The 16,320-nt window shown below is 38.1% G+C and overlaps 1 protein-coding gene across 7 annotated transcripts in view; it reads left to right on the plus strand.

Moving 5' to 3' along the window:
- tfap2d (transcription factor AP-2 delta (activating enhancer binding protein 2 delta)) overlaps nucleotides 1-11,222 on the plus strand; it is a 100,583-nt gene extending 89,361 nt beyond the window's left edge. For 5 of the 7 annotated variants that reach the window (XM_082148079.1, XM_082148080.1, XM_082148081.1 and 2 more), the window contains 7 exons: nucleotides 2,340-2,837; nucleotides 4,909-4,969; nucleotides 7,828-7,993; nucleotides 8,869-8,987; nucleotides 9,509-9,650; nucleotides 10,225-10,338; nucleotides 10,421-11,222. In XM_082148079.1, coding sequence (XP_082004205.1) covers nucleotides 2,373-2,837; nucleotides 4,909-4,969; nucleotides 7,828-7,993; nucleotides 8,869-8,987; nucleotides 9,509-9,650; nucleotides 10,225-10,338; nucleotides 10,421-10,637 — 1,284 coding nt within the window. In that variant the 5' untranslated portion in view covers nucleotides 2,340-2,372 and the 3' untranslated portion in view covers nucleotides 10,638-11,222. Of the gene's footprint in view, nucleotides 1-1,501; nucleotides 1,676-1,699; nucleotides 2,193-2,339; nucleotides 2,838-4,908; nucleotides 4,970-7,827; nucleotides 7,994-8,868; nucleotides 8,988-9,508; nucleotides 9,651-10,224; nucleotides 10,339-10,420 lie in introns of those variants that run through there. The other 2 variants (XM_082148078.1, XM_082148084.1) reach the window with 2 other exon arrangements.
- The last annotated feature ends 5,098 nt before the right edge of the window (nucleotides 11,223-16,320 follow it).

Below are 16,320 nucleotides of genomic sequence, written 5' to 3' on the forward strand. Positions count from 1 at the left end.
TCAGTCGTTTTAACTCGCCCATTAAATGAAAATAAAAAGAGGCTTCCCTTCTCTCACGTTGTTTTCCGAGTGAAACATTTATGAAGCGAAATACGTCAGTATATGTGTATGTTTGTGAGAGGATCCTCCCTTTGCGCTCGAGGCGTCTCCGTGCGCCCTTCTCATGCACGAGGGCGCGAGCCCGCGGTAATGGCGGTAATTTGGGTTAAATAAAGGGAGCATCAGCATTTTAAACGCTTAAAAACTGCCAAACCTCTGGCAGACACCAAAACCTAAAGAGTTGAGTATTTTGCTGCTGGGGAGGGAGGAGACATTCAGAAACACTGAGAACGAGTGGGACTCACTTAAACACACACTCACATTTGCACATGAGCAAAAGTCTTTCATGAACTGTTAAACGTCATTAGGCTACCTGTTTTATTTCCCTAGGAAAACATATAGCCTACAGTTATTAATATTTCAGACCTTTATCACAGGCTGTGGGTAATATGGGTGTCTTGTCATGCACCTGTGTGGTTCTTAAAGCATAAATTTGACCGACATGCTGATTTAAGCGATGACCCCCCTATGCGCGCTCCACTCATCATCCTCAACGTGCACAAAATACTTCCAGCGTGGGTCAGACCGTCACTGTCCCGGTTCGGTAAACGACACAACAGAAACAAATTAGCTGCAAGAGGATTAAACTGAATCAAAAGTGACCAGAGAGCACCGATGTGTTCAAAAACCATTGCTAAAATACGTATATGAAAGTATCAAAACACTAAATTATTGGGCTAATAAAATAAAAAGTGTGGTGTATTTAAGGTACAACCGATGATATATAGGTAGTATATAAATAGGATATTCATATACAATAGCATTAAAACATTCTTTAAATAATTCGTACATTCAATATTATTCTGCTGTGTAATGTTTTCGTTACGTTATTTCCAAACGAATTTTTCCATTAAAATGGAACAATTGCTTTGTGTGATAATAATTAAGGAAAAGGAAATTTTCGTTCTACTAATGAACTTGCTTTCATGCAACGTGTCTATCTTTCATTTAAATAGAAATGAATAAAACCGATTAAAATCACACTATAAACAAGTGAAATAACGAAACATAACGTTTAATCGTGCAATCAAAATTACAGTGATACAATATACACCGGGTTAAACTTACGTGTTGTTGGGGGGAAAAATCCAAAAAGCAGGTAAAAGGTAAAGCCGCGAGGAAAACAGAGACAAATAAAACTGGCCCTTCTACAGAAAGCACTAACGACCTTAAAGAAATGTCCACAAAAATCATCAAAAATGTTGAAAGCGCACTTGGTTCCTTATTAGGCGAAGATACAATATTTATTCCGTGTCTCCAGGGATGAGGCTGCTCTCTCTATTGTCCTCCCTTTCCTCAATGCTGATGCTTAATTTTCAAAACTTCTATATTACCAAGGGACCTACGACATCAGCCGGAGAAATACCCAGCAAGTACAAAATCCGAGCCAGGGAGCGCTTTGTGCAGAGGGGAGGCATTTCAGCCGCTTTTACCGACTGCGCGAGGCGACATTTCATTTTCACGCGCTATTTTGGGGATTTTTTTTTTCTTTCATTTGTCCAACAGCGCGAGGAAATCGAGTTATTGGATCGCGAGAATGTCAGCCACATTTCCGGGACTGGTGCACGATGCGGAGGTATTTAAATTAATTTCTTATCTCCTCACAATAATTTCATTTAATTTAGCGTATAGCATCGCATGGAGGAAAATTATGATCACTTAGAAAAGCGGAATGGAAGTTAAGACTTCTGAAGGGAGTTTGCTGCAAAGGCGAGGATAAATACTAGCCTATTCGGTTTGGGTGAAAATACCTTTTACTACTTGCTTTTTTCGGGTCTCGAACGTGCATGTAAAAATCTCCACAGTTATTGGAACCATTTGCTCGTTAGTTTTTTATTATAATAAGTAGTCTATTAGTAGTGCATACTATCGTGTCTTGTGCTTACCTGCCGTGAAACGGGCGTAGATTGTTGGGACAAAAAGCTTTTAATGTCGTTTGCAGGGATGTAATAATAATAATATAGTCAAATAACACACTCCGTGGCAAATGATAGACAAGTGAGGGAGGGAAAAAACGCTGTGAGCTCGTGGAGCAGTTTGCAGTGTGTTTCACGCACTCCCTCCCAGGCACGGAGAGATGACATCGCCGTCAGGTACTTTTCTAAAGACACTTTGAGCTGCTGTGTGTGTTTGTGTGTTTGGGGAAGGTTTGAGTTTCCGCCGCGTGAGAAATGCGCGCGGATCGCTGCGAGCGCGTGTAAATGACATCCCTCATATTTTTCTCTTTTTTCCCCGCACAGATACGTCACGACGGATCAAACAGCTACCGTTTGATGCAACTCGGATGCTTGGAATCTGTGGCCAACTCGTCTGTCGCTTACTCTTCATCGTCTCCGCTTACATACCCAGCTACCGGAACCGAATTTGCCTCCCCGTATTTTCCCACGAACCACCAGTACACGCCCTTACACCACCAGTCCTTCCACTACGAGTTCCAGCACAGCCACCCGGCCGTGAACCCGGACGCGTACTCGTTAAACTCTCTCCATCACTCACAGCAGTATTACCAGCAGCTGCATCACGGCGAACCGGCGGACTTCATCAACCTTCACAACGCCCGCGCGCTCAAGTCCTCGTGCCTGGACGAACAGCGGCGGGAACTGGGCTGTCTGGACGCGTACCGCAGGCATGACCTGTCAATCATGAGCCACGGCTCTCAATACGGCATGCACCCCGAGCAAAGACTGCTGCCCGGGGCGGGTCTAGGGCTGCCTCCACCGGGGGCCGATGACCTACAGGTACAACTTCTACCGTACTTCAAGCACAAAATACACACACTCAAATGTGTCGCCATCGCCTCACACGCGGGCTGAAGAGAAGTCGACGCCTTCAGGGATGTTGTATATAGTCACTTTCACTGCCCGAACAGAAGAAATGAGTGCCCGAGGGCCTGAACAAAAAACAACAACAACAACAACAAAAAATCTTAAACATCCGGAGAGATCGAAAAAGAAAAATCGAGGCCGAGCGATTACATTCTTTTCGGCCTTTTCGCTTTCGCACAATTAATTTAATAAGACACAAAACACTGTATATATTTCGAAATTAAATTAAAATTAAATAAGCTGTGTACAAACGAACAAAAAAAAAATGCATCCATTCCCAACACGTGAAACAATACTTTTTAAAGCTTTATTCTGAAACGTTCGCAAGCACCATATTTCAGTTGATTTAACAGGCGGATTTTACATATTTAATATAGTGAATATTGAGAAGTGTGAATTCAGCAGCGCGTATGTCGGGCCTCGCTGCTGTAAAGCCGCGGTTCCTTTTTCCTCCGTTAAAAGGCGGATTAAGGGCTTGAAAAAGTGCGAACAAAAGGCAAATCCTCCGCAGTAGAGCACCGTAGTTTATCCAATTTAGGACTTAATGTCAATCAACTGGTTATTTATGCACAGACATCTGAAACAGCTCAAGTTTAACTGGTGAGTCAAAAATATGTTAAGATCAAAATAATGATCTAGTCCTTCTAAAAATATGCAGCGAGAGAGTGAAATTGAATAGATCAAATATATGTATTTGAGAGAAAATATTCTAGATAGCGGTGATATTTTGGACATTTTACTTCATTGCGTAGAATAAAATTGATAATAGTACATTGAGTATTTAAATGATATCGACATAATTATTATAGAATTAAAAATGCTCTATAAAAGATTAGAGCATTGCGCAATGGTATTAATGACTAATATAAAATATGTAAAGTAAATACATACATTTTTATTGCTTTGACTAATAATAAAACTATATATATAACTGTTGCATAATTAATTTTTGATTTGCCCATCTTGATTTTTTTGTGTGGGATTTTCAGGGCCTATTTAAATAATGTGGCCAAAAACAAACTTCTAAAACAATATAGGTAGCCTTTGTTTTCTATTTAATTTTACATAGGCTATTTTACATTTGAATGCAATTTCAGAACATCATATTAAACTGTTTTAATTCTACTTTAATATCGATGCAACTTTGCAATATATTATTCTTTTTTTTATCACTTTTTGTGCATGGTATAGCCGTGGAAGTTTAAGCGTGTTTAAAACCAAAATCGTAAAGATTAGTTTTGGTATTGCTGTCGCGTGTTCAGACATTCTGCACGCGCGCACACACAAAAAAGGCCCACAGGAGAACAGACAGCAACACATACGTCCCGTGAAAAGGTTTTGGACCTTTCTTTGGTGCTGAATGAAACCGTGCGCGCGGTGAAGGCCGCGGAACAGATGCGGGCAGTCTCGTGCGCACAGGCGCATCTTTGAGCCGCTAAACAGATTTGGCACGCGGAACAATAGAAGCTGCCGCACCTTTAACACGCACACGCGTAATTTATGCCTGATCCGACGGGTTTGTATATTGATTTTATAATCACTTTAACTGCGGGGAAAAGAAAAATAGAGCAGGAGTTTGTTAAAGGGTTACAAGAGCACGCCAGTATGGTGTCAGTATGGATGTGAGCGGTGTGTGTGTGTGAAATATGTGTGTGAATGAATGCGTTTTTTTTCTTTTTCTTTGAATGTGTGTGTCTGACTTGGCCTCCAGACTGGTCGTGGCTCGTGAGACGGATTAACTCTTTTCTTTTGATGCAATCCAGTGTTCCTTTAGCTGATGACATCACTGATAAGAGAATGTAAATAATAATCTTTGTCTGACATTACAATGTAACAGGTTCCGTTACCTCTGCAGTTTAACTAACCACGTGGTCTGTTTAATGTGTCATACATGCCTGGTCAAACACAAAAACTGATTACAATGTAGGCTATAAGATTTGTTCAATATTGATCAAGTTAATATAGCCAATGTTTCTGCGTTTAGGGATCTGTTGACGGTCAGTGCGGACTGGTGTTAAATGGCCAAGGAGGAGTGATCCGGAGAGGTAAGGTCACAACACTCACTCACATTCACTGATCATTTCATATTTTTCCTCATCCCTTCTACACTGTAAAAAAAATTTTTTTTAAAGCATTAAATAAAACAAAGTACACAAGAACATTCAGTCTTTCTACTTCAAAAATGCACTTTTAAATCAACGTGTTGCCAATTCTTTGTAATTCTTTGTGAAATTTGCTAGCACATTCTGAGTAAAAATGTCAGTGAAATTTTCATAAGGTCAGTCCTGTTTCAAATGATTGTAGTCTTTTATAATTGTAGAAAACTCCTACGCAAAATTATATTTCTATAATGTATTAATTGCTTTCCAGTGACAAGACAATGATTTAATATTTTAGCATAAGCATTTTAATTTCAAATAATACAATTATTTTATCCATTTATTTGACCCCCCCCCCCCCCCCCCCCATAAACAAAATTTAACAGAAAAACAAGTAGGTCTTGTATCATTTTAGTTAAAAAAAATATATATATATATTGGGAAATATTTTTTTAATTGTCTTTTTGTTGGAAGAACTTTAAAGGAATTGCATTAATGTAAATGTTAATCAACAGGCCTAATACATTAATTGTAGTAGCCTAACTCTTAAATTATTGTTTGCATCATAAATAAATAAATAAATAAATAAATACAACAAAGAAATAATAAACATTTCAGTATCGGTAATTAATTTGGCAACATTCAATGCATATTGTATTTGAATTATTACATATTTAATATATATATATATTATTTCCTCAAGCAAAAAGGCGCAAATTGATATCTTTTAACGTAACGTTATTCTATAACGTTTTTGAAGGAAAATCTCAAGTAAGATTATTTTGATGTTTTGTTGTAATAGACGTTGGTGTTTTTTACGTGCATTTTATGGAAATGAATGTTATCTTTAATCTTAAAGCACGTTTACTGTTATAGTTTCTTTCTAGCTGACGTATACAGAGAAAATTGATAATTAATTAGTCAAAGAAAGCATAATTAAGGGACTGTAGGCTATATTGTTCAGACGTTCAAACCCCGATAAAACACACATTTCTCAAGGTCATTCTCCGTTGACAGACGTTCGAGATAATCTCAGAAGAACGTCTGTATTATTCTCTGTCTGCCGCTGTATTTTGGTCAAATCGCGAGTCTTGTGTGGATGAATCGAATCGTGTTCACGTTTCGTAATATTTTCTTAATATTAGTCGTATCTTTGTCTGCATGTCTCTTCAAAGCAGCAGCGCATCGACACACATGTGGAGTTTGCCATAAAGCGAACGGTGTCTTGGGCGCTTAATTTTTAATAAACTCTGTCTAGGTGTTGGGCTCGCCATCACTTCCAGTTAATGGTGTGCAGGATTTAGCCGCGAGCTCCGCCGCTCCAACCATCACAACCAATAATCATTGCTTTACCTCGCGCTCCGGTATCGATAGCTTCTCGCGCCTCGGGCGCACGCTTTGATATGTTAATGCCGCGCGGCTCCAAATTCAGTGGAGATCATATTAATGTTGTTCACACTGACTGCAGCTTTGGCTTCGTTGAATATTCAGATAACCTTTTTCAAAAGAAATCACTCAAGAAACGAGGATCCTACTTAGAAAAGTCGTCTGTGTTTTAATCATGATTATCCCTCTTAGCTTTCAGGAATTTGATCAAGCTTCACCCCGCCTTTACACGCGCGCGCACACACACTCACTCTTTCTGTTCTGTGCGCGCGCGTGCGCGTGTGTGTGTTTTTGGTGCTGGGTGATGAGTGTAAACACACACCACCGCTACAGTTGAAATAGAAACAGAATGACATTTGGCCTATGTCTTTTTTTCTTTAATTTTCGTGGCAAACTCGCAAAAAGCGCTTGATTCGCTTTGTGATCGCTCGCGCGCTGCCTCGGGCTACTCTCCCTCGCGCTTAAATACCCGCTATCGCCTCTGGGCCCGGCGCGCGCGACCAGACTACCGGCAATAGCTCTTTTTCAATTGCCCTTGGCAACATAAAATACAAACTACTTTGAATCAAAACATTTTGGGTGGAATTAATGTGAAGTGAACTTGCATGCTAGCAGAGATCTTGGGTTTGTCAGAGCGCTTTAGGGTGACTGATGAGGAGCAGGTTAGAGGCCCACTATAGCCAGAAAACCCCTTCAGGAACACACACATCCACACTCAAACACAAACACACACACACGTGGCTTTATAAGGTAGCCACACATTGATTCCAGCTCAGTCTGAGCATGTCATTTATAAATCTTTACAACATAAACTGATCTATCTATAGTATGGATTTGACATACAAAGCTTAATAAATAAACATAATATTTGATAAATGCACAAATGGACAACTGTACAAAACATAATTGTTCATACAGGTAGTTAACTTAAAAAACTTTGTGAAGTTGAAATGCAATGCTACTGCATTTACAAATTATAGCATTTTTTATTTATTATGCAACGCATGCAGGTTTTATGAGCTCATATTATGACAATATGGAATATTTTCACTTTTTAAAAATTCTGTTTTTATGAATTCATGTAAATTTATACACCACATGACCTTCTAAAATCAACTATTAAGCAAAAAGCTGAGCCCAATTCTCTTTTTTTAACCCACCTACAGTACACATTCATTTATATATTCATATATGTTTTATGCTCAAGGACCACCCATTTACATTTGCACAGCTTCAGAATAGTTGGCTGTAGCAAAATAAAAGCTTTATGAATGATTATGTATCTTTTTTTTCCAGCGATCTGACAGAAGCTTTATTAAGTTTCTGGTGATTTTCTGATTTGCACCCACTAACAGAACAGGCCAGCGCCGTCGCCGGTCATCGTAAAGATTTGACATGTTGTGTGTTGTTGTGTACAGGTGGCACGTGTGTAGTGAACCCCACAGACCTGTTCTGCTCTGTACCAGGAAGACTTTCTCTTCTCAGCTCTACCTCAAAGTACAAGGTCACCATCGCTGAAGTCAAACGCCGCCTGTCTCCTCCAGAGTGTCTCAATGCCTCACTGCTCGGTGGCATTTTAAGAAGGTAAGAGACCCGCTTTTAACACACCTGAAACTCTCTAGAAAAACGATATATTAAAGCATCAAAATCTGAACCAACTAAGAACATTCAGCATTTGCACAAGTCCTATAAGAGTAGCACAGGGTTAGTGTTGGTTGGCACAACAATGTTAGCTACATTCAGTCCGAAGACTGCCAATCATTGAAATATGAAGGACGACTCCTTTTTCACATTTAGTTAAATGGCAAAACAATGCAGAACATCTGAAAGCGACAGAAAGAGGAAAAATAGATGGGACATGGACACTTAAACCAGAGATAAAGAAGAGAATGTGGCTGTATGTGAGCGAGAGATGGAGAGGGAATGAGAACAGTGAAGCTGAAGCTCCATTATTGATGAGGGACACAGACTGGAGAGCAGAAATGAGGCCAGTGACGAGAGGAGAGGAGAGAAACACACACACACACACACACACACACACAGGACAAAACATCCTGTTAATGCACAGGTTCATTAACGCCTGCAAAAACACAAGAATCACCTGCAAAACATTCACAAATTCCTTCTATATAAAGGAAATACTGTAGGCTATATTGATTGTTAAATTAATATTTGCACATTGCAGCCCGAACTCATTATGCAGCGATGCATGGACATGAACGAGCAATCCTGTTTGGTCCTGAGTATTTGTATTCATTGAAAAATGCAAGGACTCGCTTTAGTTGTCACACAGCTACAGTTCTCATGTGCTCACTTAAGAATGTAGGTTTGTAGAGTGTTATGGTTTAATAATGTAAAAGTGCTTTGGGAAGAAATGACTGGATGAGAAGGGCATGTGGATATGAAATGCGTGTAAGTAAGTGTGTTACTGATGGACTTTCTCCATCTGTGTGGGTCAGGGCCAAGTCAAAGAACGGCGGTCGCTGCCTCAGGGAGAAACTGGACAGGTTGGGACTCAATCTCCCAGCAGGCCGCAGGAAAGCAGCCAACGTCACGCTGTTGACCTCTTTAGTGGAAGGTTTGTGCTCTTTTCCTTTTAAAAATGCTGCTTTTTGAAGATGCTCTTGCTTATTTGGTTCAATGCTAATTTGATATGATGCTAGACGTTTGTACAGTGACTCATTTTATGAAGGATTTGGTTTGTGAAAGTTGTTTAAGGAAAGCAATTTTACTCTGAGATTTGTAAAACTGCACGAAATTTAATGGCAACTTGCTTTCATTTCATTTAATATCTAGTATTTAAAAGCATTTTTGTAATTCATTAGGTTGTTTGCCTTGCTATCTGAGAGTTTACATCAGAAAAGCATCTGGTTGAGTTTCTTCATTTTTGTTGAGGATGAAATCTGTTAAGATTGAAACGTCTCTTCTACCATAAAAGAAGAAGTCGGAAATATTTTTAGTCTACAGACATAATATTCATTACTCAAGGGAAGTTCGAAATGAATTGGAATGATATGAGACAGATTGATGCAACATCTATGCAATTTTTCAGGCAGCATTTAGAGAATGAACTGAATTTGTGTGTGTGTGTGTGTGTAGGGGAAGCGCTACATCTGGCTCGGGACTTTGGTTACACCTGTGAGACAGAGTTTCCCACTAAAGCGGTCGGGGAGCATCTGGCCCGCCAGCACACGGAACCAAAGGAACAGAACGCGCGCAAGAAAATGGTGCTGGCCACCAAGTAAGACGGCAACTCTTTCAGACAAATCTGTTTACACTTACCACTTTATTAGATGAAATAAGGAGACCTTCATATGCACCAACATCCACTCTCAAAAATAAAGGTTCCAAAATGGAGTTTTCGCAGCAAAGCCATAGAAGAACCGTTTTCAGTTCCCCAAAAGGCCTTTTATTAAAAGAACATTTTTAATAAACAGAAGACCCTTTTTCATTATAAAGAATCTTGGAATGGATGTTAAAGGTTCTACATGGAACTATTGATAAAGAACCTAAAGCCAATAAATAAAACTAAAGCCAATAAAGAACCTTTCTTTTTAAGAGTGTATATATGAACATCTTCAAAAACAGATGTGAAACTGCACCTTAGAGAATGAGATCTTGGAAAAGGTTTTGTTGCTGAGGATTGGAGGAAATAGTGTGTTTTCGTGCATGTGTGTGACGTGAAAACTAAGATCTCATTAAATCTCCTTTATGCATTACTTATGAGGAATGGCGCTTTTGCTTTATTGTGAGCGTTCCAATGCATTTTCCGGATGCGTCCTTGTAACTGTGTTCGAATGGCTTTGTGTCTCCAGGCAGATCTGTAAGGAATTCCAGGATTTGTTAAGTCAAGATCGATCTCCACTCGGTTCCTCTAGACCAACACCTATTCTGGACTTGGACATTCAGAGACATCTAACACACTTCAGGTACAGAGTCAAAACCTGCATGCAAACATAAATGCGAATGCAAGTATTGTTGCTAATAAGCATTTTCTGTTGTCTTCTTCAGTCTAATCACGCATGGATTCGGTACGCCGGCGATTTGCGCGGCTCTTAGCACCTTTCAAACCATCCTCAGCGAAATGCTTAATTACCTGGAGAAACACTCAGCCAATAAGAGCGCAGGAACGCCAGACACCAGCCAGATCAACTCCAACTCGGACAAAACACTGCGCAAAACCAGCGAGGCACAGACGAAGGACGGTAAAATCGAGAAAACAGAATGACTCTGACGCAAGAGTGGCCGCTTTCCCGATTCCTGATCCGAGCCCTGATGGGCGGGCCTTGTTCAGGGCGTGGCTACTTGGGGCGGGGTTACAGGGATTTTATTCCATATTCTTTTTATTTATATAACTGGCATAACTTCCTACAACCTCAGCTTTCCCTGTATGTACAAACCAGTCGTTTCATTCTCACTACGCAAAAAACACTAACCATTTTCCCTATTTTATAAGTTATTGAATAAGTTATTTTGCTTAAAGTTTGTCTGTATGTAATTAGTTTAAAGATCCAATATCTTTTATTAAAAGACTCACATTCCATTTCTGCCATGACCTAATTTGAGGTCAGTTTGAGACTGTAAATTATGACAGGCAACTTTCCCTGTTGCGTTAGTTACTGTATATTGTGCATGTTAAACTTTGTACACCATCTGAAACGGACATTTCCCACTGTTGTTCCAGAACACAAACTCTTGACTGCATTTGTAAAAAATGTTATATATAAATATATAAATTCAATCTTTTCTTGTAGGCTTTGAACTACATATATGAAATAACCCTACATGCAAACTACTGGTGTTCAATAAAGCATATTGCTCAAAGTCTTATATTAACTTGCATGACTGGGCTTGAAATTCATGTGCTTCTTGTGTGAATACAAATCATATTTTATGTGTATTTGCAGTGCAACAGTTATGGATTTGATACATTAATGATTAGCCTAATCAATCACATATTCAACTGGTATAGCCAAAAATGCTCACTCACCTACGTTTGTTCTGTTAAATAAGTGGCTTTTACTGACCTTCCTCTCAGGCGTTTCCTCATCCTTTGTCTGGAGATCTACCTTCCTTCAATGAGCCTGAAGACCTTTATTAGCGGGTTTAAGTCTGTTAGAATTTTAAAATGAACGCTGGAGGAAAGTATTTGCTTTTCTTCACTCACTTACACTTGTACCTCATTCACAGAGCATGAAAATACCCAGTAAACTCATTCAACTTAAAACACTGAGAATATAATGAATGAAAATAACTAATGAAACAAGAGAGCAGAAGCTGGTACACTGTAGAAATTATTTTCATGATTTGTTTCTTTTGTAAAATTAACTTAGATAGTTAATGTGGTTCAGATAACATAATATTTTGAGTTTCTGTTTATTAAACCAATTTCCTTCAGTGTATTAACTCAAAATTGTAATGCCTACCTGACTTTTCTAAGTTAAACCAACAATTTTATTTATTTAATTTTTTACAGTGTAGCTTTATTTGTAGAATTGTTACATTTTATTCATTCCAAAAACCATAATCACACAGGTAACTTGATTATTTAGACAAAATACATTTTCATTTTGATAAAATACATTTTAAATGTAAATAAAGTATTTAGAAAAAAAAGGCTGATGTGGGATAAATAAGCAAACAGCACAGATCATTAACAGCAGAGAAAGACCAACAGCATGTTGCACCAGAAGGCTTTACAAAGTCAATAACTGACTGACAGATCGATGCGAATAAGCTTTTCACAAGATAAAAGCGATGAACATTCATATTCACAATTTTTTGAAGGAAGCCGCTGTCTGATCTCAGTACTGAGGACGTTTCTATAATCAACGTCAGCGTTAACGAACTTAGCCTAAATATCAAAATAACACAATCTTGGGAAAACCCAAACAAGTAATTAGCGCATTTATTGTTTACGAGTGTGTTTGATCAGTTTGGGCGATTTCTAATACAGAGTTCCGCTTCAAGTCGACCTAGTTTACGCCGTGAGTAGCCTAGCATAATGAATTAGCCTTGCCTAACGTTACATGTTCAAAGCGTAAAATGCCAATGAAATGTCCAGGCAACTCAAAACCAAACAATTAGCATTTAATATACCTATTTAAACAAACATTCAGTGTTTTAAAGAAACACGTAATTATTTCTCAAGGGATTGAGTCACTGTTCCACCAACTGTTCAGGTTTTGAGTTTAATAAATCATAGCCTACATACAACAACTTGATTTAAATTAAACGAAGGTCTAAATGTATTCTTTACGCATACGATAGATGTTTATATTATAGCCTATAGGCTAACGTTACACCTAGGCTAATTATTGCTTTGGCAGTTTTATTTAAACATAGGCCTAGCTAATTATAATTAGGCTACAGACTTACGTTATAACAAAAACTAGGCTATTCGCATTTTTTTTTTCTTTACAAATATAATAATAAACATTTTTATTCTACTTTGTGAGTAGTTTTTTCCCCCTCAGATTTAGCGTAAACGTTCGCATACAGAGAGAACTTTGAAGGTCTGATGGGAAACGTGTTTGTGAAGATTAATATTTTTTACAAGTCATCGTCCAGTGTCCAGAAGAGAAGACGAATCTAAAGCATCTGGATTAGGTTTATCATTGTTGAAGACTTTTTGCCCTCTTCTAAAGGTCTTCAACAAGAACTCAACGGATCTTTCTCATGTTACTCGTGCGCCATCTTGTGGCTGGTTTGTGTAATGGCAATGCTATGCCATAACTTTAAATTATATATATATATATATATATATATATATATATATATATATATATATATATATATATATATATATATATATATATATATATATATATATATGCAAACCTATCAAATATATATGAGCAATTATATTCTAGAATTTTAACATGATATGTATCATGTAACAATTCTAGAATATAATTGCTCATATATATTTGATAGGTTTGCACATTTAGTAAAAAAAAGTGCACAGATTAAGCATAACCAAATCTTTACAAACCATTATTTTGTTTGTCATGGTTTAATATTCTTAGCTTTATGCTTTATGTAAAACGTGTTTTTGCAATGCAATGCCAGAGATGTGAGTTTGTGTGTGTGTGTGTGTGTGTGTGTGTGTGTGTGTGTGTGTGTGTGTGTGTGTGTGTGTGTGTGTGTGTGTGTGTGTGTGTGTGTGTGTGTGTGTGTGTGTGTGTGTGTGTGTGTGTGTGTGTGTGTGTGTGTGTGTGTGTGTGTGTGTGTGTGTGTGTGTGTGTGTGTGTTCTCTGAGAATTTGAATGTGTGATTATGTTTCAAATTCAAATCACAGTCTGTGCAGAATGAGCCTAGTTTCTCTCAAACTCCGACATCTGTCATGGCCTCTAGACATGCCCAGAGTGAGTGTGTGTGTGGGTCTGGCACTTTCTCTGTGGCAGCGGGGCTCCTGAAACATTAATCGCAGATTATTTTCACTCATCCATACGTCAAGCAGCATCTCAGTGGCCAATGCAACAGATCTGAGAGCACTTGAAATTGGGTCAAGATCAGTGAGCTCAGTTAGACTCACAGTCTCAGGGACGAAAATGTCCTACAGTACACGTTTAGTTTCTTTAAATCATTCTGGAAAACATTAGGAGGTGTAGAAAAAAGGTTGGCAATGCAAGTTAACTGTCAGTAACAAAACTTCCAAAATAGAAAACTGTAGGGAATTTCTAGTGACCCAGTGACCCCTTGTGCAGGAAGGAGGAATTGTTCCCTACTTACAAGGAGATACACTTTAAATCACTGTCTGTATTTAAATAAATTGCTCTCTGATCTTTAGAAGCAAGATTATCATTTAAATGGCAACCAATAATTGTTATAATAAATTGGTTTTCCATTTACAATACATTTTTGTTACCTCACGAATATTTTTGCTGTTTTATAAATTGAAAGACTTTTTTAAAGACTTTTGTCCGCCATTTCAGGTAAGCTTTTGCTCTTGTATTGACATTGTCTAATGTCAATCTTTGATGTGTGTTCTTGCGCAGTTTTGAGCGCAATTTAGCGGAAATTATCCAAAAAGTATGGTAAAAATGTGTTGCCAAGCGAGAGGATGCAAGATCTCTCTCTCTCTCTCTCTCTCTCTCTCTCTCTCTCTCTCTCTCTCTCTCTCTCTCTCTCTCTCTCTTATTTTTTATTTTTTTGAATATTGGTACTAATGCATGTTTTGGATTTGACTATGTTTAGTCTATGCATGTTTAAAATCAGTAAAAAACTTGCTTCAAGGTAAACTCATGTTTGTTTTCATTTCATTTGCGTGTTGATTCAGGCCTTTGTAGTTTTGATAAAACTAAGTTCACAGTACCACGGTAGAAACAATTCTGTTCAGTAAAAGCTTCATTCAGTTTAAAATGGCGCTTCTCTCATTCTAGCTGACTGTGAGAAGCGTTTGCCTCACTTCTGATTTACAGTTATTAATCGCGTTAATAATCGCGTAATTTAATAATTCCTTAAAGGAAAAGAATAGATATAAAATGCTTGTCACAGTTTATTCCAACCCACAGTTTTACAACCAAATAGCCACATTTAAAGAGATAGTTCATTAAAAAATGAAAATACTGTCATTAATTACTCGCCCTCATGTCATTCCAAAGACTTTCGTTAATCATCAGAACACAAATGAAGATCTTTGATGAAATCTGAGAGCTTTCTGTCCCTCCTTTGACAGCTACACAACTACCACTGAAGCATCAAAAAGTTAATAAAGACATTGTAAAACTAATCCATATGAATTGAGCGACTTAGTCCAAATTTTCAGAATATTCTCAAACGCTTTATATAATGAACAGATTGAATTTAGTCTTTTATTCACATATAAACATTAATCTACTCACACATCAGTTGTGGTATGTTTGCTTGATGTGTTAAAACCAGAGGTTCATTCTCGTGTTACGCAGCATGTTTGAGCTTCCTCAAGAACCAATGAGGTTTGATCTCCTGTGTCAATCAGGTTCGGTTGAGCTTCTGTTTATGTTCGCTGATGGATGTTTATATGTGAATAAAAGAGTAATTCTGTTCATCATATATAGCGATCGAGTCTCTTCAGAAAATTTGGACTAAACCGCTCAATTCATGTGGATTAGTTTCATGAACTCTTAATGAACTTCAGTAGCCTACAGTATCCAAGGGGCGGGGCTTAGCGAAGGATCAGTTACAGGCAGGTGTGTAATAGAGCAGGGTAGGGGCTTATCTCTGCAGGAGCTGGATTGAGTTCTTCTGGATGTCCGAAATTTCAGATCATGAAGTTTCAGATCTACATGAAGTTTAGTAAAACTCTTTGACCGCACCGCAAAACCTCTGAAACGTTTTGTTATTCTATTTACAGGCAGTCAAAGCCTCAACCCGAAGCGTTGTTTTTGTTGTCTCTTTAAGTAGGCTAGTATTAGTTTGACAGTGACCAGCAGGGGGCGCACTGGACCTTCACCGAGGCATCTGAAGGCCTATATCAGAGGCAGCTGTGGACATCTGACCTCGCTCCCTTCATGCGATTGGCTTTGAGGTAATGTTTGCTTACAGCACTGACAGAAATCTGATAGTTGTAGCAAAACACTGATCAATCAAAAGCCTCTGATTTCTCTTATTCAGTGAATAAACAGTTGGTTATCCTTCTATATCTGCAATTGAGAGTTTACCAACCTCTCATTTCCCTTTTCAACTGTTTATATAGCCTAGATAGGCCTGTGGGATGACTTCTAAAACTATCAAAACTACACTGTAAAAAATTAGATGATCAATAAGTTATGACTACATATGTTTTTACATTGCTTTGACACTAAAATAAGTTAAGCAATTTTTACATTTGTAATAAAATATACAGGATTTAACCAATTTTTTTTTTAAGTCAGTTCAATGTAATTTAAGTTGAAATAACTTAAAGATCCAAATTGATTGTACTTCAA

This window comes from Leuciscus leuciscus, assembly GCF_965113295.1.
Source record: "Leuciscus leuciscus genome assembly, chromosome: 19".
NCBI classification, from domain to species: Eukaryota; Metazoa; Chordata; class Actinopteri; order Cypriniformes; family Leuciscidae; genus Leuciscus; species Leuciscus leuciscus.